The 23,002-nt window shown below is 39.9% G+C and overlaps 2 protein-coding genes across 2 annotated transcripts in view; one reads left to right on the top strand and one right to left on the bottom strand.

The window, feature by feature from the left end:
- Nucleotides 1-4,191, top strand: LOC144662980 (uncharacterized). The gene is made up of 3 exons (XM_078523906.1): nt 1-381; nt 2,866-3,035; nt 3,625-4,191. Exons 1-3 carry the CDS (start codon nt 147-149, stop codon nt 3,934-3,936), a joined length of 717 nt encoding a protein of 238 aa, XP_078380032.1. The 5' UTR covers nt 1-146; the 3' UTR covers nt 3,937-4,191.
- A 274-nt stretch (nt 4,192-4,465) lies between these two features.
- Nucleotides 4,466-23,002, bottom strand: part of LOC144662456 (uncharacterized) — an 87,072-nt gene continuing 68,535 nt past the window's right edge. The window contains 19 exon segments of the mRNA XM_078523264.1: nt 4,466-5,432; nt 6,577-7,544; nt 8,170-8,847; nt 9,452-9,614; nt 10,295-10,648; nt 11,123-11,203; nt 11,732-11,935; nt 13,006-13,233; nt 13,784-13,963; nt 14,163-14,285; nt 15,057-15,233; nt 15,393-15,596; nt 16,079-16,276; nt 16,875-17,111; nt 18,628-18,902; nt 19,533-19,683; nt 20,184-20,479; nt 21,126-21,312; nt 21,881-22,726. Of these exon segments, the coding sequence (XP_078379390.1) occupies nt 5,019-5,432; nt 6,577-7,544; nt 8,170-8,847; nt 9,452-9,614; nt 10,295-10,648; nt 11,123-11,203; nt 11,732-11,935; nt 13,006-13,233; nt 13,784-13,963; nt 14,163-14,285; nt 15,057-15,233; nt 15,393-15,596; nt 16,079-16,276; nt 16,875-17,111; nt 18,628-18,902; nt 19,533-19,683; nt 20,184-20,479; nt 21,126-21,312; nt 21,881-22,726 (5,964 nt within the window). The 3' untranslated portion in view covers nt 4,466-5,018.

Genomic DNA, 23,002 nt, shown 5'->3' with positions numbered 1-23,002 from the left:
CGCTGGGGTGAATATCAGTGCATGTCGGACCACTGTGTTGATACAGCGAAATGTTCGCCAAAAGCCGCTGCTAAACTGTACTGTAATCGGAACCATTTAAGGCCAGAATGCGACAGTTAATTGCGTAAGTGAACATCTGATATTAAATGGAGGGTCTGACAGCGTTCGTTTCGAGGTTTGACAAAGGAAAGCCAGAAAACAGAAGAACACCGATTGACTCTAAACCTGAGCCGAGAAACCAAGACAATAGGCCTTCAGCTTCTTCGAATTTAGTGTCTCTGCCATTCAGCATTGCAGAGATTTTAAGCGACAAACGAAATGGCTCACGAAGCAATGAAAAAGAAGACACGCGGAATGAAATGACCAGTTATACAGTTCAAGGTAAGGAGGTTTAAAGAAACACTAAAGCTCTTCATTGATCCTTTAGAATTGTATGCCACCTTAAGGTTTAATGTTCGTTATCTCTCTTCGTTAAGCCATTCAAGGTCAAGCTAGTTATTAAGATTACAAATTGTTGGTAAACTGTACTGTGTTTGTATATAACAAACTGACTAAAGGAAAACAGAATTGAAATACATTGCCTTTTAACTGAAGGTTCAGTCTTTTTCATGCCATAATTAATTCGGTTACATGCAGTTTCGTTTTTCTCTTTAAAGAAAGGCTTCACCTTAAAATGGATTTATTTTCGACACGCTTCCGTGGTACTTATAAAATGAAATGCCTGATTAGGTTAATAGACGTAATATGCAGCTTAATCGTTTTGTTTCTATTCACTAATTTTCTTTCTTAAATTTTTTTCTTAATTTTCTTCTTCTTTGTAAAAACTCTTTAATTTAAAACAGGACCTTTTACTGTTTTCTGTTCATTCAAATTTGATCAGTGTGGCAGTGACACAAAGCATGCCTTAAATGTACCAATCCGATTTTCATAAAATTTAAACGTTTGAAGCCTCGAATTATTAATGAATTTTCCTTTATCAAGAGATCCAAGATATCGCTGTCAGTAAAAACAGTCATAGAAATAATCAAAGATTTCATAGAAGTTTATCAAAGATTTCAACAATTGACCACAATCAGGAAAACAGAAGTTTCTTTAGTAATAAAACTGGCCTTGATTTCTTGGCAGATGATTTTCTACTGGTGTCGAAAACAGATAAAGTTAAAACTGACAAAGCTGCTCGTTTTCGGGTAACAAATGAAAAAACATAAATAAAAGATACTGTCGGGGTTGTTTTCTTCACAATTTAACAAGATCAAGTGTTCAGCATTTAAAATTTCCCACACATTGCCAAACAGATATGTGACCATAGGGAAAATGTCAACTGAATTTAACAAAAAATCTCAAGGCCTGCCAAAACGAGAAAACATGTTTCCATAATTGTTTCCCCGTTTTGCCATGGTTCCATGCTGCGCAGAAGTACGGAATGTTTTTTCGGTGTAGCAAAGCAAATTTTGCTTCTTGGAGACAAAAATTGACGCCTTAAAACAATGCTTCCCGGATGGCAAAACTGAGAAACATTGGGGAAACATGCGCGCGCTACGAGTGTTTCTGGAAACATGTTTCCTTGTTTTGCCAGGCCTTTAGAATTAACATGGACAGAAATGTATGACAAATGTGAAAGGAGAATTCGTATTTCCATATGCAGCTAAAAGGGCTAATTGATCCTTTAATACTGTTATATTTTGGTTGATTTGCAACAAAGACCAGATAATTGTAATTTACTTTATGGTAAAATGCTGATGTGACTGATACGAAGATATATGGGATATGATGGGTTGCATTTACATGAATCACATCCAAGATCAGTTAAAGGCCAATTTTCTTTTTTATAAAATACGTTAAAAGGCGCTTAGTCTCAAAGACTTAGCATGGGGGATGAAAGCTCGTTAATACTACATGTACAATACAACACCAACATTACGGGCAATTAACGGAAATGGAAGTTTTCAGTGGGATCATTTCTTTTTTAATTCAGGAAACACTTTATAAAGTCTTTGTTTCCCGCTAAATTTTCACCGATTCTTTTTGCTGTATTCAATTATGACAAATTTCGCTCGTTTCGCCAAATTTAAAACGGCGTATATTTTTTTAGGGAAAAGGTTTCTTTCGTTGAGTTATTTTAAAACGGAGTTTAATAACAGTCGACAACGGAAGTTTCGCGAAGATTATGCCGTAACAAGATCAGTCCGGTTTATCGTATGCTGTGAAAAATTGAATAGATTTCGCATGCGCCACCACTGTATGATGTTTATTTTGCGCGTTGCTCTGCGGTGACCGTGTACGACGAACTTTTCCGTTTTTCGTACAAACTTATGTAATGTGGACCGAATTCTAATCTTGGCAAAATAGAGGGGCAACTCTGATTGTCTTGACAGGTCGAATTTCAATTGAGAGATTGTTATGTTCGCTAGACTTCTCAAACATTTTATTTCTGTTTGCTCGTTTCCTTAAAATCTAGTTTACACGAGCAATTTTTGTGTGACAATTTTTATTTGCTCGAGGTGTAGTTGAGAAAAATTGACCAATCTTTATGTGACAAATATATTTGCTGACAAGCTGGCGTGTTAGCTCTTATGTGATAAATAAAAGTTGTCACATACAAATATTGCTCGTGAAGATCGACTCGTCACATAAAATGTGGCAAATATTGCGTCAGCATATGTGGTCCCCAATCTCCCAAACTCCCACTGGGCACTGTGCGCACGTATCTCTGTGCGTATCTCTGCTGTCCAAAGTTCATTACTGGCGCACTGAACTTTGGACTGCTGACAAATAATTGTTTTGTCATCTACACGATCAAATATATTTGTCATATAAAAATTGTCACGTAATAATTACCCGTGTATACTCGGTTTAATTTTTCAGATGATTTACCTAAACGTTCACAGCGATGCAAACCTCCAAGAAACAGGAAAAATTTCACAAGAGAACAATTACGGGAGTTGGAGAAACTTTTTGATCAAACGCATTACCCAGATGCCTTGACGCGCGAGACACTGGCCAAGAGAATGGGCCTATCAGAAGCAAGGGTTCAGGTAAGACGCTTGCGCAAGGACTTCTGGGTTTGTTTAGTAAAAATGGATGCTTCAAAATGGCGCCAACAAACTGTTTTGTTGTAGAATAAGAAAATATTGTAGATCAGGTTTATTTCGAAAAATTCGTTAGTACAACTGGAAATCAAGAGGGCCCTCTCTTGTGGAAACAATTATTCACTGGTTTCAGATTGATATTATTTTGATGGAACGCTTCATCTTGCATAAAACGATCCAAGAGTTACCTTTAGGTTACTCTTATTAGCGGCTACTTACTTGAGCGATTTTAGCGAGTTGGGCGAAGATCGCTTTACTTAGTGCTGGCTAAAATTTGTCTTGGTCAAATTTAATACGCGTTATTTTAAGTAACACCCCCACTCCTACCTCGAAGGAGTCGACTTGAAAAATTCTTTACAGAATGGATGTCAGATCCATTTTCTGGCATTTAATATTAACTTTGTTCTTTCCGGTAAGGCAAGTGTTGGTTCAAAATTTCAAGTGAGTTTAGTTTTTGACTGAATTTTTTCCATCTTTGCAGTAAAGCGCATGTCACTGTCAATTTCCACTCAAAATATCGTTAATTTCTTCGCAGATCTGGTTTCAAAACAGACGCGCAAAGTGCCGTCGACAAGAAGGCTCAAGTCAGAGAGGTTTTGTTGTTCCGCCAACACAAACTTACAAACCTCCAAGTCACGTGACTCAGCTACGACAAGAAACGTCATTAGCGCCGTTTACCCATGGTTCATACGGGGCTGGATGCGTTGAGCACCTGTGCATGTGTAACCACGCCAGTTTTATGGGCAATGTCGGCCAGGCTGACTACACTCGACAGTTTCACCAACAAACAAGCATTGAAGACTTGAGACGCAAAGCGCGCTATCACAGCTGGGGAGGTCAAAACTGAATCCTACCATGAATAGTACAATGAGACCGTATTCATTTGGGTCAGTGGTGTTGTACTTTTCCACCAAATTACCTACTTCCAGCCATTTCCTGACTCGAAATTCATACTGTGTTTGCTTTGCGCGCCGTCGGGGGACTAGGACCCACCTTTTAGGCCTTCATATGCGAATCCCCATAACAACGAATTTTGCTCTCAACGGCCATCGGGACTGAAATAAGATCAGTGTTTCTACAAGAGGCCAGCAAGCACAGTTTTTTTCTGCCCCATTTTAAAAAAAAAACCACCTCCTTCAGTTTTCGATTTTGTTAAAATCAAGATCATTGCTCAAAGATCAATACTATACTTCAAAGGTCAAATGATCAAGTTCTTTTCCTGTACAGAAACCTGCCCTCCCTTTATTTTAAGAGATGTACAATAGTCTAATCGAATGGCAAGTAAGTTTGCGCGCGTATGTGGACTAAAATAAAAATTATTTTAAAAAACTTAGCAGTTGTGTTATTCAGTCCGATAGAAATAGGCAAATTGGTAATTTTTTTTACAAAACTACTTTTAATTCAAGCTCTTTGCAATTAATAATTTATATTACACTGAGTTTCTTTAGTTCAAAAACAAAACCGATCTTTTTCTAAAATCAATACAAAATACTACGTTGAAAAGGCTAACTCTTCTGTAGGCTATAATACAATTGGTAAAAATAAATCAACTTAATAAAACTTAATTTGTAAGTTGAACACAGTTCGTTGGCAAAGTGTTAAATAAGAAAAAACGTACCACGTTTTTAGGTGAATTAAATATCTCCATGTTTCTCGATGTCCGAAACATGACCATTTTGAATAAGAGCAATCTATTATTGCCACAAAAAATGTATCTGACCTACAATTATAAACTAACTACATCTACGGATTAATGGCGTACAAAAATATTAGAAAAATAGTTCTCTTCGACGTCAAGTTAACATTGCGTGATGTGTCATCTCTCCGTATTCAGCCTACACAATTAAATATATTTTTTTGCAATCAATGCAAATAAATAACACGTTAAAAAATACGAAAGTACAAAAAGTAGAAAGTGTTACGCTATGTTCACTTCTTTGGTTTCTTCTTCTGTGTTTTTCCCATGGCAGATTGAAGTTTTCTCTCTGCTTGTTGTTTCCTTTCGCCTTCCGGCTTGCTGACATGCTGTTCTAGTTGTGCTTGTTTTTCTTCAAGCCTTTTCTTGAACAAGTTCAGTCGTTCTAAACAGTTGCTCTTCTGTAAGTTTATGGATTCCAGCGAAGCCTTTGCGGTCGTAATTTTGGTGGTGGTTTGTCGGACGGCATTCTTGTGCTGCGCATGTTCCGTGCTGCCCTCCGCTGACTCCCTGAAGAGGTCCGTTTGAGCCAGCAGTTCTTGTTCTAGTTCTCGTAGGTTTGTTGTGACGTCCAAAGATTGTCTGGAAAGCTGAGCGAATTCTTGATTCAAACTGTCAACAGTATCTTGCATGTCGTCCACTTGAACCTAAAACAGAAATCGTTAAACCAATTATTACATTTATGCATTATACCACTGAAGACCTGTAACTTTGCCTCTCGATGAAAGTTTTGAGACGGAATCCATCAGGAAAACGAGTAATATTTTAGTTGAAAAAAAAAAAAAAAATGAGAACCAGTATAATTTAAATCGTATCGCGTTAATTGCAACCATTTTTAAAAGCTAAAGATGTAAGTAATTATCCGTGTTAATACCAACAACAATTTCTTATCAGAGCCAGAGAAAATGAATTTCAAAGTTCACAAGAACCATGTAAACTAAAATCGTATTTTAACAGCGGAACTTCGAAATTTGTTTTCGATTTTTGGTGTTGTAAGAAATGATTTCTTTTGATAAGATATTTGAAACAGTAACACATAATTTTGTCCAATTAATACTAGATGTTCTGACGGATTCCGTATTAATTATTAAAGGGACTATGTCACGGCTAAGTTAATCTTATGTTATTAAATTTTGCCAAATATTCGCTATGAAACTAAATGTTTGCAAAGAAATTAATTCTTTGATACTAAATGACAAAAGCATAGCTTCCTTGCAGCTAAATGTGACTCCCGGGCATCATAAATTAAAGTTACAAGCAGACAATATTATCTTTGAAAACTGTTCTGCCGGACCATATTTCAAAAGCCCACATTGCAATCCGTTTCAATCTTCGACACTTTTGACCATCCGTACCTTCTTTTGCATTTGGTGTGTTATTTAAATATTCCTTCACTGTTTTAAGAGGTTATTTTATACATTTAAACAAATTTGATGGTCATTTCCTATGCCTTAATTTTGGCTAAAATCCGTGACACGGTCCCTTTAATATTTACACATATTTCTTGTTTTCTACCATTGCAAATACAGTTGTTATCTTTTTGATTGGTCGAGTAACCCAATATCATTTAACACCAGTAAGAACAACGTCGTGAAGGAAACAAATCCTTTTGTTGAATGCTTTTTTGATGGTTAGTTATTTTCCAATTAAAAAAGCAACAAACGCTCTCTTCTGTTGATAAAGTCTTACAGTTAGCATACGTAATGGGGCAATTCCACTGCAGAATCGCCAACTCTAGAGGGCTAGTTTACCTTTGTCAATAACACACTCAACCAAATCACATGAACATACCTGCAAGAACGTCTTGTAAAGGTCTTCGTCTTCCTTAGGTTTGCCAGTGGCTTTTCCAGAGATAGGCAAACTAGTGGCAGTGCGTGACAAAGCCTGGGCACGGGATATCTGCCGTGACACACCACGCGACATCATATTACCGCGTGACTGAGCGTAGCGTGACACTGGTCTGTCCTTAGCCTGTGGTCCTTGCAGTTCAACAAGTCGTTGATCAATAAACTCTTCCGTGCCTTGAAGTCGAGCATGGGAAGCCTTTTCGTCCACGTCACCCAAGAAAGATCGAAGCTTCGACTCCACGGCAAAGTTGCTGTACTTGGACAAGCGCTCCACGATGCCTTCGTGTGTAAAATGCACGCCATCTTTGTTGGCGCCGCGTAAAAGCTTGGCGTCTAAGAGTCCTTCAACTACGTTTGACTTGTCCGCCTCTGTGTGAGCATCACCAAACACAGACTCCAATAAAACTCGACTGGCGCTCTCTAAATCATCATTAGCCGGAAGTGACGACAGCGTACGCGCAAGCGCAGAAGAACGCCTGTAACGCGCGAAGAACAAGTCGTCACACATCACAGCCAGGGCGTGATGGAACTCTTTCATGAAGCCCGGATGTGAGTCGTCACGCAAGTCTCCACAAGCGATGTGTGACAGGCAGTGAACGAGAACCAAAACAAACTCGCCAACGTTGTCCATTCGCTCGGCGCGTATGTACAAAATGCGGTTGCTAGCGTCGTAGAAGAAGGAGTTGCGATAAGCGTTCCTCTGTAGGTGTGCGTTAGGTGGCAGTTTATCGGCGAGTAACAGCGTGACTGGAAGATGATGACAATGGACGGATAGTAAGTCGACAATGAAGGAACCAAACTTGTATGTGACGAACGCTCGCGCAGGCAGCGTGTTGAGGTCAACTGGGACGAGTTCATCGTCCCCTCCCCACAGCGTGTCATCCTTGATGTCAATATAACCTTCACCAGGTGCTGGGACAAAAGAAGGATGAATTATTAGACACCTCAAATGACTAAATAAGACACTTGCTCAAATTTACATTTTATAATAAAAAAGCGGTAAACAGCTCTTCATTGTGTGTAAAATTGCTCATACGAAATCTTGACTTACTAAAAGTATCCACGTTGATGTTTTAACAACTACTTCAAATCTCCTAATCTACCATCCCCCATACACCTTATTTCAAAGAGACGGAGAATACATTTTACTTTTGTCTACATGTTAATTGACCTTCGTTGCCTCGTTTTAAGCCAAAGATTCTTTTGAATTCTGCAGATGCGATCGAGGCAACGGAGGATAATTAACATGAAAACAAAAGAATGTAGTTTCCGCCATTTTCAAATAAGGTGTATGAACGGATTTAGTAATTAAACCATTTAACAGCAATCGTCACAGAATACATCTCCGCGGTTTGACTAACACCTGTACACATGCGCACAGCCTATTACCCGTAAAGTGGCAGCCATGTAGGGCTGTTTCATTTGCATGGCATGGTTATACAAATGGTTTATTTGTCGTCACACACGTATCCCTATTAATTTATGCGATCCACATTTTCATACGGGTTCTACAGCCAGCACCAATCACAACCCTTACCTGGGGCACTGAACTGTCCTCCCTTGCCAGCGCCACCACTCAACAAAGATTTGATGCCTTCGATCTTCTGGTACAGCGGTGACGATAGTAGCAACGACGCCAATTCACCCTCGCTTAATGGCGCTGCTAATCGATAACTGTCCGGCATCAGTCGGGCTTGGGGTACAGGTGGAGGGGCAGCTTCGGATTCGATCGTCGCCGACACGAGGTTATCCACGTGGATGCTCTCTTTCAAAGCAATTACCTCTTCGGCTTGAACTCGGTCGCGCTCCGATTGAACCTTTTCTTCAAACTCTCTTTTCTCTTCTTCATTTTGATTTGTCAGCTCTTCCACTTTGGCCTGCCGTTTTGCCTCGCGTCTCTTCTTCAAACGCTCTTCTAGTGAACTCTGCATTCTCATTCTGTCAGCATCCATCTTGTTCATGAGTTTAGCCAAGTCTTTGCTGTGCTCTTTTAAGATGGCTTCTTGATCTTCTTTAGAAGCCCCTTGTTTGCTCATTTTGTCCATTTCCTGTTTGACTTTAGCTTTCTTTTCTTTTAGCAGAGTTTCTTTGCGAGCGTTCAAAGCCAAGATTGCTTTCTCGTTCTTTTTCTGTTCTTCCTCTGCCTCTAGTTCCAGTTGTTTGTCAAACGCCTTTAGTTCCTCTTCCAACTTTTGTTGTTGTTCAGCTTCAAATGCTGCAGAGAAAAAGAACACATGCGTAAGAACAGTTTTAAAGCTACCTATTTTAAGTAACATTGCTACTGTCTGTGTTATAAGACACTTCTAAAATTTTAAGACTTTATACGTGATCTTGGAGCTCGTCACGTCGCCGGCCTCTGAAAAAGTAGTAGGCAACTTAACCCATGTAAAAACATTATCTTTGAACGTCTAAAGGAAGATATAACCTCAATTTGTGGATAGAAATCAAACTTCGGCTGTAAATATTGATTTTTTGAAGACGCGCGGAAAAAACTTGAAAAGTGACGCCATTCTCAAGTTTCAATCCATTTCCATCCGAGCCACCTGCATCCAAAGACGCTTGTTAACAGTTTCAGTGCTCTTATAAAGCAATTGCTAATAAAAATGGGCCGTTATTTTTAGGTTTTCTACAAATGTAAATTTTGGCTTTTCCAATATCTCTTAAAATCGGCGACAAATCCCCTTTAAATTAGATGTATTGTGGTTCGTTCTTGTTGCACCGTTTCAGGTTCTTTTTACCCTCACGTTAAATAAATATTGTCGTCGTTTATGCTTTGGCTATGTGCAGTGGTTGCGGGGGAATTGGTGAAACCAACAAACCTTCATTTTCTTGTTTGAGCTTCTGTTCGTTCTCCGCCCGCTGTTCATCTAACTTCTGCTTGACTATTTCCAGTTCCCTCGCAGCTGCCATTGCCTTTTCGACTGATTTCCTGTGTTCCTCTGCCTGCTCTGGGGTCAGCTCATTCAAGGCATCTGCATATTCCTGGGGGAGGGTAAGGGGAGGAGGAGAATGAAGGAGTTAAATGTGGACGTGTGTAAAAATTGTTTCAAGACTACAGCTAAACTTGAAACACCCCATTCAGTAACTGCCAAAAAGACTAGCCACGAATTATGTATTTTGTTACAAGTAACTGTCAACTTCTATTGTCAATTTTAACTCGGGATTTTGTGCTGTCGGGAATTCTTGTGCGATATAAGGCGAGATTGCTGTCATTATTTTGCTTGCGAACGGGACTTTGAGCGCGATGCTCGACGAGTTTGCTAAACAGACAGGTCTCTAGAGAGTCCCTTGGCAGGGACGAAATGCTGCGGCAGACAGGCCCGAACTATGTAATTTGTCACAAGTAACTGTCAACTTTTATTGTCAAATTTAACCTTCAACCTAAAATTACTTCACTACGGCTGTACCTGAACTAATAGCCCACATAGCTGGCGGTTTTGTTGGGGTTAACGCACACACACACGAACAAGCGGCGAAGCTGCGAGGGGCCTAGGGGGGAAAAAGCGAAAGGCTTTTTGCTTCCACCTTCCTAGGTCTCTCGCGGCCTCGCCACTTGCTCGCGCGTGCGTTTACCCCAACATACCGCCAACTACGCAGGCTACTGAACTAACACCTAAGAATGGAGAAAAAGAAATTCTAATAATCAAAGAACCGCAACAAACCTGATAATGTTTCTCCTTGAGTTCCAACTTGGCGCGTGCAAAGCGTACTTCCCAGTCAGACTGCACGCCATGTTGGATCTGTTTCCGCTGATCAGCGTGTTTTTTGTCAAGCGCGCTCTGCCGTAATTGTTGTTGATTTAATAACTGTGCTCGTCTCTGCTGTAGCTCTTCAGGACTCAGCTGTTGCTTCTCAAGTTCTTTTAACTCTTTTTCATTCTGAGCACGCAATTCATCGCTTTCCTGAGCGTGTCGCTCCTCCATCTTAGCCAGTGCTTCGTCGACTGCCACTTTACGTTCTTCTTGGAACATGCGCTCTAAGTCTTTCAGCTCTTGGCTGTGTCGTTTTTCGAGAACCTGAGGCCAAAAAATAAAACATTTTATTGTGGTCACTGATCCTATCAAATAACGCAGAATTAACTGTCAATTTAATGTGCAAAGCAATAACTCAAATGTATCAGGATGGCCTTGCCAGTAATAGTTATATTACTTTCTAAAATTACCTTACTGTTCTTAAAACTCGACAACGTTCGTAACTTTACTTTGACAATGAAAATTGTCCGTAAAGCGGGGTTGACGATGAAACTAAGTGTCTGTTGTCTGTATTAACGGGTGTCCGTAATAAGTGGGTTATATATGAGCTTTTCGTTGGGACCAACGAAACTGTCCGTATTAAGCATGCAGGTGTCCGTAGAGCGGGCTTCCACTGTATAAAACGGAGAAATACTAATGACACGCTGTGTTTCCCTAACCTTACTCTAGAAGACGAAACGAAAGTTAATTTGTGGGTATCACTAAAACGCAAATGAAAGAATAGAGTGTATTTATTACCTTTCGAATAACAAACTCTGCCGCTTCAGATCCATTTTCCCGAATACCTTCAATCATTGCTTGCTTCTCGGCTTCCTTTACCTGTCAACAAAATAACAATATATAGATATATACTTTCTACTCGTTTGACTTCAATTCTTTCGTAAAGGATGAAAGTTTGTACTTGAAGTGTAACTCAAACATTGCGTTTCCCGGTCAGTCAAGGCACGCTACCCTAGAGGGTCCTAAGTAAATTGAAGTAGCTACGTCATGGGGATTTCGCAGATTTTTGGTCTAAACTGTTTTGAAAGAAGTGGTAGGCAACTTAACCCATTATCAAGTTGCAATCCATTTCCATCCGTTCCATCCGCAGCCTAAGACGCTCGTTAATAGTTTCAGAGGTCTAATATAGCAATTTTTAATAAAAATGGACCATTATTTTAAGGTTTCCTTCGACACAAACATAAGTAAGGGTTGTTCACAAATCTGGTAAAATCCGTGAGAAAGCCTTTCAACTGCTACAATACCATACCTACCATGAGAGATGAGGAAAAACTTCAAATTATGATCAGTTTAGAAATTGTAGAGAAATGTTTTCACGCGTTCATTAACAATCGTTATGTTACTCACGTGTTGTGTGCGCACTTCAGCAAGTTCTTTCTTCTGTTCTAATAGTTCTTTCGCCATCTCTCGTTCTTGTTTACGTTGTTGCGCCTCTTGCCTTCGTTTCTTTCTTTCTAGTAACTTCTGGTGTAAACTGGCTTGCTGACGTTGCTTCTCTACATCCATCTTTTCCATGATTTCCTCAAGTTCTTGTTGATGGGCTGCCAAAAGCTGAAGACAAAATAAAACGGGACAAACGCTGTCAATAATATTTCCCCAAGATGCTGACTGAATACGCATAGCACAACTGCAAGCCTTTAAAGGAGCTACAACACGGGGATTTCGCGGATTTTTGGTCTAAACTGTTCTGAAATTAGTGGTAGGCAACTTAATCCATAAAAAACATTTTCTTTGAACATCTGAAGGAAAATATAACCTCAATTTGCGGATAGAAATCAACCTACGGCTATAAATATTGATTTTATGATGATGCACAGAAACAACTAGAAAAAGTTCCAATCCATTTCTATCCGAGCCATCCGCGGCCAAGGATGCTCGTTGACAGTTTCCGTGCTCTAATTAACAATTAGACTACAAGCCCGAGTTTTCTATGAGCAAATAGCGAGTAGTCTAATTGTTTGTGAAACTCTAAGGATTTAGTCCAAAACCTACAATGTTGTGCACTTTGGACAAATCAAGATTACCGCTTGAGCTCGCGGCGCGCGACTGTTTTCTATCGGCGAATAGAAATCAGTGGGAGAGAATCAGATTCGCGGATTTCCAATGCACGCCGAGTTTCTACTAATATAGTAATAATATTTGTAGGTTTCCTGCGACACAAATATAAATTTTGGCTGTTCAAAAATCTGGCTAAGTCCGTGAAATAGTCCCTTTAATCCTCTATTCTATGTCATTGCACGCTTACGTGGAAATCGACTTTGTAGGCTCGATAAACTCTAAGCGAATTCGTGAGGAAATATTTATACAGACTAGAAGTTGTCTAGGTATTGTCTTCCACAACACTACGTAAAGGGAAAAGTCCAAAAAGGTCCCTATTTAATTCCAAGACTTTGTTGCTCATTGAAAAAGGCAGTGTTCTTCGAGGTTCTGAAGGGGGGGGGGGGGGGGGGGGGGTATAAATCCCATTTCCCACCCCAAATTTTGCCTAAATCCCATTCCCAGTTGCATTGTTTTTTGTTTGTGATTCCCAGTCCCAGTGACCCAAATCTCATTTTCCCAGTGAACATTTGCCCAAATCCCAGTTCGCATTTCACTCTTTCAGGCCCCTCTTCTCTCAATACCTGTTGCACTTCTTCAGGCGACATGTCTTTCGATCGAGCGGCTAATTCCGCGGCTTGTCTGTCCTTCAGCTCTCTTAGTCTTCGTTCTTTCTCAGCTTCAAGCAGTTCCACCGCCTGAGCCTCCTCTGTCGCCACTTCTCGCTCGAGTTTCTCGTTTATTTTGTGAGCATCTTGCTCGTGCCTCTCGCGCATGTCGGCTAATGTTCGTTCCTGTTCGTTTCGTAAAGCCTGTAGGTAGAAAAAAATATCTTAATATACTGAAAGCAGCAATGGTTTGGAAATTAAATGATGCTTCAGTTTGCTACCCTGATCTGCCCACGTGATCGAACTTTAACTTAACTTCCAGTGATTCATTCTCGTCCCCATATCCCTCTTTGCTTCTATAAGTCGGCAGGGCCTTGGTATAAGAAACGAAGGGTTCTGGAGACAAATGATTCAGGTCCCAAATTCTTGGACTTCCGGTCTTCAAGTCTGCAATCGTGTTGTTTCAATATAGTGTGTGGGAGAATCGTGACATATTTGACTTTCGTTCAAGTTTTGTTATCGAATTAATTCAAGCCCTTACTGGTGCACAGGCCCCGCCGGCTAAGAGAAACGAAAAGGGCTATGGTGACGAGAATGCCAGTAATTGTAATGTAGCAAATTCTTCAAAAGCATTTTGCAAAATGACAACTTCATGAAGACTGCTACAGGTTTTATAAACTAAGTTTTATCACAGCTTTTAGAAAACCAAGTAGTCTGAATAGTTATCAAACGTGAACTACTATTTTTTTCGAACCTGTTCTTCTGACGTTTCACGTGGTAAAATGACTTCAGGTACAACCACGTGATCTGCGTCGACTGGTTTGTTGGCCGCGATGGCCTGGCTCTGCTCTTCAAGGATCCGCTGAGCAGCAGCCTCCTCTGCCTGACGGCGCGCCTCCTCTTGACGACGAGCACGACGGGCTGCAAGCTTCGCCTGTACGAAGAAAAAAAAAACATTTTTTTTTTCAAAAACCCCAAAAAAACAAAAAAAAAACCCCCCCCCTCTCCTTTAAATTTGGCAAAGTTTACTTCACCTTTAAGTGCGTGTATACAAGAACTTGTGTACAAAAGAAGACTCCATTTTAGTTTTCACCGATTTGTCAGCACTGTTGAAAAAAATGATTTTTTGTTACCTTTGTGTCCTCCAGAGATTTTTGTTTTCGTTGCTCAAGGTGTCCAAGCAGCGCCTCGTTATCTTTCCTGAACTGATCCATAATCTGCTGTTGAAGAACCGCGTCTAAGTTGTCTTTTGTAACCTTCAGCAGAAAACACAAGAGGAAATTCACGTCACTCATGACGGCGGCAAAAAGCGTAAATTTAAAGCAGACGTTGATGTAACAAACAACAACAACAGTTCCAACAACAACAATAACAGTTCCAGCAACAACAAAAAAAAAAAAAAAAAAAAAAAAAAAAAAAAAAAAAAAAAAAAAAAAAAAAAAAAAAAAAAAAAACCAAAAAAACCAACAACAAATACAACAACAACAAAAGTACCAACAACAACGTTACAACAACAACAGTACAAGAACAACAACAGTTCCAGCAACAACAACAACAACAACAACAACAGTTCCAGCACAGTTCCAACAACAACAACAACAACAACAACAACAGTCCAGCACAGTTCCAACAACAACAGTACAAGAACAACAAAACAGTACCAACAACAACAGTACAAGAACAACAACAGTTCCAGCAGCAACAACAACAACAACAACAGTTCCAGCAACAACAACAACAACAACAGTTCCAGCAACAGTTCCAACAACAACAACAACAGCAACAACAGTACCAACAACAACAGTACAAGAACAACAACAACAGTACCAACAACAACAGTACAAGAACAACAACAACAGTACCAACAACAACAGTTCCAGTGCTTTAATGTAGCAATTTTTATGAAAAATGAACCATTATTTTTAGGTTTCCTACAACACAAATATAAATTTTAGCTTTTCAGAATAACAAAGCCCCTCAAGACTATCAGAAACAAAAATTTGGGAGTCAAAGGATTTCATGCTAACCTTGTCTAGCAGTGCTCTGTGAGCTTGTTGTACGTTCTCCATGTGTGTCTCATTAAGCTTCTTGTTAATCTCTGCAGTGTGACGCGCCTCCTCCGCCTCAAAACTTGCTTCCAGGGCTGCTACTTCCTGTTCGTGCTGCTTCAGCAATGCTGTCACGTCACCGCCCTCACTTATGACCTGAAACGAGAGTTACGTGAAAAGGTGAGAAGGATTGCGTGACATGGCGAGAAGAGTTGCGTGACAAGGTAAGAAGAGTTACGTAACATGGTAAGAAGGGTTGCGCGACAACAAAAGTAACACAAGCCAGTTGTGTGGGCATCAGATTAACAAGTTTACCTTGGCTTTTTCAATCTCCTGTTGTTCTCTCAGTTTCTTCATTCGTTCTTTCTTTCTCTGAGCTAGCTTTTCCTTGATAAGTGCTGTCTGTTGCGCACGCTGTTGAGCCAACTCACGTGACATCTTTTCCTCTAATTCCATTTGCTCTCGTTTGATTTGTTCCGCTTGATCAGCATACAGAGACCCGGATGCCACAAGATCATCCTAGAAAAAAACTCAACAAAATCAGGAATTTTTTCCTGCAAAACCTACTTATTCTTCATCATGGATGCCTGTATCCGCTCTTTAAACTTTTTAAACAGTAATATTTTGTTACTGCCGTTGCATTAAAAAAAATGTAAGACTCGTCTACCTCCGTTGAGGCGCTAAATGACTTTTTGGACGTTTCTTTTTAGAGCACCTAACTCTGTTCTGACCTAGTGGTCAACACAGAGGTCCCTTTGGCTTGCCGTGGGGGCCAATGGCTGCTTTGCAGAGACTCCTTTCCACTGATCTTGTCAGTGCAGTGTGACGGGTGCTGGAGGTGGGGGCTCATGGCTGTTTTGCAGGGATTGCCAGCCAGCTGTATTCCATCGGGGGGTGTGGCGGGGGGGGGGGGGGGCACAGTGGAAGCCCCCTGGATATCCCAGGCACCCATCCTTCTGTTTTTGATTTAATGTGCACTAGAGTTTTGTAATGATTCTTACCACCATAGCACAGAACTTGTCACCAAGCTGCCGACGATACACGTTCGCCTGTTCATTGGACTGCTGCTCCTCTGCACGCGCATGCCCAATAGATTCTTCCTGAACAATGACGTCTTGGACACTTTCTTGAGTCTTCAGCACGGTCTCTATACTGGCCAGCGGTTGAACATCGTCCAGACGAATATTGGACTTCCCGGCCTGTTGAAAATTAAAGGAGAATTAAGCAAAATCAGCAGTTTAAAATAAGAATTCTCTTTACCGAAATTTATAAATTTCTTTTTATGTTTGTTCAGAGAATTAGTTTTTTACAATTGAGCGAATTCTTACACGCTGATTGATTAATGTTTATCATCAATAAGAGTACAGGCACATATAATTTATGCAAGACATTGGCGTGATTGACGCGTGCTGTCAAACTGTCAGTATTTTAGCCAATGAAATATTTTTTTTAGTGTTGTCAGGAGCCAATGAGAAGGCGAGAAATGTTATTGACAATAGTTGCGCCCTGATTGGTCAGTTTGAAAAAAAATTAGAAATTGTCAAGTTTACTTGTGTTTTCTCTTCATTTAACCTTGCATTTGACCTTTTTGCCTTTTGACAAAGTTATGACGCATTTTTTTATCAATAAGAGGACAGAAAAACTGACGTCAATTTGTAATTAACATTAAGATAATAATTCTAGTTGATGATTTTCTTTATTCTCATAAGGTGTCTGTTGAAAAATGAGTGGATTTTGTAATAAGAAATTCGTTGTTTAGGTTTTGTCAGTTGGTCAGTTTCACCATTATTATTGTACCTCTTCTTTCTGTTTCTTTAACAAGGCGGCTTCTTTTTCTTCTCTCCTTCGCCTCAGCTTTTCTCTCAGCGCTGCCATTTGCTTTTCTTTCTCGGATGCTAGCACTCCCTCTAACTGAGCAACTTGTCTTTCATGATCTTCCATGACTGCTCTCATCTCATCTTCACTCAGATCGCCTGACAGTTTGTCCGCTAAGTTCTCCGCTAATCTCTTCATCTCTTCTGAACGCTTTTCTTCCTGTTGATTTAAATAAAGTTAAAAAGTTGTAAATAATAAAGGTGGTAAATTTTAAGCTCGGTAAGAAATAATGAAGATGAAGTATTCAACATGACACGGGCATGGGTCCCCGTCGGGGACTCAGAATTTTTCTTTGTCCCATGCTCGTGTCATGTTAAATACTTCATCTTCAAGTTAAAAAGTTATACATATGTAATAACATTACAAGGATTTTACTGTTGTACTACAAGCCACAAAGGTATCATTTTAGAAAGTTCATTGCCTGATAAAAGGTTCACATTTAATAGTCTTAATAGTCTCCTTTTTTCGATAATAACTTTTAGATTGTGATATTAGTAATAATTACCTTTGGATCAATATTGTAGATTAGTTTTTAAATTTTTAACTTACATTTCGATTTTAAATTAGCTTTTAACTAAATTTTAAATTAGATTAGAGAGGGCCACAAATTTATTAGTTGTAAAACTATCACGTGTAACTCTATAAATAAAGTTTGATTGATTGATTGATTGATTAATATTGCTAAAATAGTGATTAATTTTTCTAAGTGAAAATGTGTGCTACATTCACAAGTAAGGTGATTCTCATGGATTTATAAACGAGAATATAATTTCGTTTGTGTTATGTTCGTCTCCAACTTGTGCCAAATATCAATATCGTTCGTACAGTGTTAAGCTAAATCAACAGAAAATAAATATAAGTCTACAGTAATTTTCAGTTACATGTAAAACAAAATGCAAGCCATCAGATTCGTGTGAAGGTTAAGAAATGAAAGCTACTAGGCTTGTGTGAAAGCTTAAGAGATTGCACGACATTCAAGCAGAATTCACATTTTGTAGTAAAAATGACAGCTTGCTTGTTATTTTACAGCGGTCAAACGCACAAAACCAATGCCACTTCCGGTTTTCGCCACCCCCCCCCCCCCCCGACCTTTTCTAAGAATTTGATGCGAAAGTGTGCAAGACTGTTGTAGAAAAACGGTAAAAAATACCGTACGGTATGAAATAGCACCCCCCGGGGGGACTCCCATATCAAACAGATAGGGATGCTTATCGAGAATTTTGAATTAAACCCCTAAAGGAGACCAATCTATGCGTTACGCACGCTTTTTTGACCCCTAAAAGATACCATTTTAGAACATTTTAAAACTGATATATTTCTATATTTTTTGTGAGGAACCCCAAACGAGACCTTGACGGCTAAAAATACTGGTGTTTTACCCGGAACACCCTAAGAGAGACCAAAATCCCAAATTTTCACCCCTAAGCGAGACGACAAGCATCCCCGTCTCTTTGATATGGGAGTCCCCCCGGGAATAGCACCAGGAAACAAGATAACTCGCGGGGAAACACGGTGGATAACAGTTATAAAATTTCTTATGCATAAGCAGCGTACCAAGCTTAACGTTTTAGTGACTGTCTTAACTTTAACTCAAAAGCGGAGTTTGTATGTGGATATTTTGGCGGGAACTGCGCACGCGCGCAACGTTTGACCGCTAAGTGGTTATAACCATCACCTGTTCTTTAAGCAGCTTGTGTACAGTGGTCTCCTCTTCCCTTCCAATCTGTTGTTCAAGGTGCATGCGCTCTGCGTTCATTTTACGCAAGAACTCGCTGACGTCACTTGTTCCTTTGATCTGCCACTGTACCCCAGCAGCCTCGCCTGCGTGTACCTCGACCACAGGATACCCAGCTGGTTGTTGAGTGAAAGTTGTAGTGGCTGTAGTACCGTCCCCTCCCATCACAACCATTCCAGAACTTGGAACAGTAATACTTGTGCCTGATACAACGCCTACAAAACAAAAAGAAATAAAATAATGATGATGATTAAATTGGTTCAAATTGGACCCACAGCGTAAGATGGGTATGTAGACAAAATTAAACTGAACTTGAACTTGAAAAATCAAACATTCAAGCTTGTTTTGGCACTTCTTTGGAATCTTAGAATTCTTCTCGATGTTATCTGGCTCCTTTCCATGTTGTTCTTTTATGTGACGTCCAATAGCCGATCCTCTATGTTCTTCGATGCGCTGGTGCAAGTGTCGACACGAATACCCGATATACCTTATTACAGGAAATTAACGCTTCATGAAATTAACGTGAATTTAAAAAATTCGCGTTAATTTACGTCGCGTTTATGTTTGATAACGTTAATTTCCGCGCCGTTCTTCCGCGTAAATTTTCTTTATTGGGAAGTAAATTTTCCTTCAATTCGCGAAAATTTAAGTCACGTTAATTTCAAATACCTTTATTTATACAAGCGTTAATTTCCTTTAATAAGGTAATCTGCCTCACACAGATCACAGTTAAAATGATAAACACCGCATTGTTGGTTTTATTGGTTTATCGAGAAGAATTTTAAGATTCTAAAGAAGTGCCAAAACAATACGAACTTTATTCACTTAATTATGAGTTATCTAACCTGGCATAGCAAACTGTCCTTGTTCAACTTTTGCCAACAGCATCTGAAGAGCCGCCATTAACTCCTCCTCTCTAACCTGGCCTCCTGCAGTCAGCCCATATCGCTTGCTAGGTTCACCAACACCACTTGTCTGGAGCACTTCAGTGGCATCCTGCAATTTTAAACGGACATTATAAGTTTTAACAGATGCGAAGATCACGCGTGTATAGACAAGCTTGCCTTAAAATTAATATTAAAGAAGCTATGTCACGGGAATTTCGCGGATTATTGGTCTAAACTTTTCTGAAATTAGAAGTAGGCAACTTAACCCATGGAAAACATTTTTTGAACATCTAAAGGAAGATATTACCTTTACTTGCGAGGAGAAATCAAACTACGGCCATAAATATTGATTTTTTGAAGATGGGCAGAAACAACTTGAAAAGTTTAGCCTCAAATTTTCAAGTTGTAATCCATTTCTATCCTAGCCATCCACAGAAAACAGAGCCAAAGACGCTAGTTAACAGTTTCAGTGCTCTAATATAGCAATTTTTAATAAAAATGGGCTATTATTTTAAGGTTTCCTACGACACAAATACATATTTTGGCTGTTCAAAAATCTGGTAAAATCCGTGACAAAGCCCCTTTAAGTGACAACGGTTCACTACACACCTCGCCATCCCTGGCTCTTCCTGCCTCTTTCGTGGCTTTGATAAGAGCCGATACGTCCATGCTGTCTAACATTCCTTTTAGCTTCTCCGCTTGTTGGCTAATTCTGTCGTAGAACGCTCTCAGGTCTGCTTGGTGACGAGCCAGCTGCGATGATACGTGCAACGTTTGATCTTCTAATTTGTCATAAAATGTACGAACGTTGAAGTTTTCCAGCTCAAATCTTACACTGGGGGACTCAAACGAGGACCCTTCTGGTGAACCACGAGGGCCAAGGTCGTACACGTGATCATCAATCCCTAATATACAAATAATAATAAATGATCAATCAAACATATTGGCTTTAACCGTCTTTATTTTATAAATGAGTGTTTTACTGGAATATAGGCCACTGATAAAAATCATATAAAATTACATCCGTGACCGTAGTGGCGTATTTTCCATATCCCTACTGGTGAGGATATCGATGACGTCATTTCGCGCCATTGCACGGCTGCCAAACTTTGCCAAACGCTGTTATGTTCACTAAAGCCGACTAAAAATTGTTCACCAAGAAGCAGGAAAATACAGACATAAAGAAGAAAAACTTCACATGTTTCAAAACAGTTCAAGGAGTTTCTTGCAAATGAGGCCAAAGAAGAGATATTTAAGAAAGTCCAGACGGAGAAGTACAGGAGTTCACATATTAAAGGTTTGTGCTTTCGACACTTCGGTATTTTCTGTCTATATAATAAAACAACATTACACGTTGGCTAAAAGATATGAATTTTATTTCTCGTGGCAAAAACAATATCTCTCTTGCTCGCTGCGCTCACTGGTGAGATACTGTTTTTGCTACTCAAACATAAAATTCATATCCTTGAGCCAACGTGTAATATCCTACGTATTTCATGCACCACAACAGGAATAACTTGTGTTACACACTGCAGGTTAAAAGATACATACCTGGGATAGGGACAACAGGGATGGGTGCCCCAAGTGCTTTGTATTTGGGCCTGAGTGTTCGGATAGGGTATCTGCCAATGCTCCTTGGGCGCCATATGATGACAGCAATCACCAGCATAATAATACAGACCAGCATGAAAACGGTCATGCCCCAGATTACTGCCCAGTCAGGGGACAGGTTAGTCGGCTGGAAGAACAAAAAGAAAATAACATTAGCTGCATGTTCCTTGCCAATTTACTACTTTGTAACATGTTTAACACGTGAGTTATGTCTAGCCCTTAGAGAAGCCCAGAAATAGGTACTTGAATAACGAGGTCAAAATAGTACGGGAAATAAAATCTGAAATCAAACGATTCTTTTCTGCTGTAACGCCATTTTCTAAAATCGCCAAACCATCGTTGTTGAATGAATAAATAAATGAACGAACGAAGGAACGAACAATCTTTAATAACGTGTTTAAAAGGATCTAACAGCAGGTGAAACCTCTGCTAATAGTGCACAATAAGCCTTTTATGACTTCAATCTCATTAAGCCATGTTTTCAAGACATTAAAAAAACCTCCCTTTTGTTAACCAAAAGGATTCTTTAGACGTATTTAAATTCAGCTTAATAACGAGGCCTAGAGGACACAAACAAAAGGAATTTTACAAGCATGTTTATTCATTTCTTTTGTTTGTGTCCTCTAGGCCTCGTTATCAAGCTGAATTTTAATATGTCGAAAGTAGCCTATTACCTGCTAGCAACAAATACTTACTTCAAGACGACTCACTCCAAGTGTCACCAAAATGTTTTGTGTTGTGGGTGAAATGGTGCCGACTGGACAACTGGTTCCTCGCTCGACAACAGTTACTATAGTCTCACGGAAAGGATCTGCATTGTCATAAAACACGAAGGTTCCATTCTGCGTGAACACATGCACAAAGAAGTCCAGAGTCTTGTTTGAGTCCCGCACAAGAGAATGAAGTTGTCTAAAGTTACCATAGTCGAACGCATCATTTCTGTTCAATAAATGATTCTTGCGGTATCGTGGATAATGACTTTGGGTGCGGTTCAACGGGTTGATGTCAATTTTAAAGGTTAATGCTTGCCCGTAGTTCAGGCACAATGTCGGGTTAGCGATTGCGTTGTTAGTAGGTGGCGCACTGGTCGAGTTATCAACTGCCCTCCGCCGTCTACGTGCCGATTGCTGAGGAGACTGTTGGAATGCACTGGACACTTCATCAAGAGACTTTGGCACAAACCCATAAACTGGTCGCTCAGCATCAAAAAAGAGAAATTCGCAAGCATGGTTGCCATTGTCATGGTCATTTACTCCTAGCTCCTGTGTGATATTAAAGGTCTGTGATTCTCCATTGCCATCAGTGTATGTTATTGTAAGAGTACCTTCCAAGAGCCTTTGAACTAAACACTTGGGTCTGTTACTCTCACAGGTCGAGTTACAGTCCACGGTGTAAGGGCAATAGCAAACGCCTGTATCGTTAGCAAATTGGGCACTGTCGCTGCCACACCGTTCAATACATTTCTGGTTCTCTTCACCCGGGTCAACACACTGTCGATCTGAGGCCCTACGAACTTGGTTATTGCTGCATCTTGGGTCCTCCTAAGGATGAACAATGTTTATTAACTAGTAAGTGACAAGGTTTGATGCAAGCCTTATTGAGAGCAAAAAAACCTAAGAGCTTGACTGCTTCCATTTGCATTAATGCTACTTCAACTGAACAATGGACGTGAATCACAGCACCTTTGCTAGGTTTCTCAAACAGCAAAAAAAAAAAAAATTACTAGCACTTTAAGTCAAGAGAAGTGCTGGGAAAGAGAGAACACAACACAAGCACAGTGAAGGAAACTGAACTGATTCTATCTGCACGAAACTGTT

This window comes from Oculina patagonica, chromosome 8, assembly GCF_052425735.1.
Source record: "Oculina patagonica isolate OP01 chromosome 8, crgOcupat, whole genome shotgun sequence".
In the NCBI taxonomy this organism is placed as follows: Eukaryota; Metazoa; Cnidaria; class Anthozoa; order Scleractinia; family Oculinidae; genus Oculina; species Oculina patagonica.
Note: the sequence above shows the minus strand (reverse complement) of the source record. Positions and strands in the feature narration are given on the sequence as shown.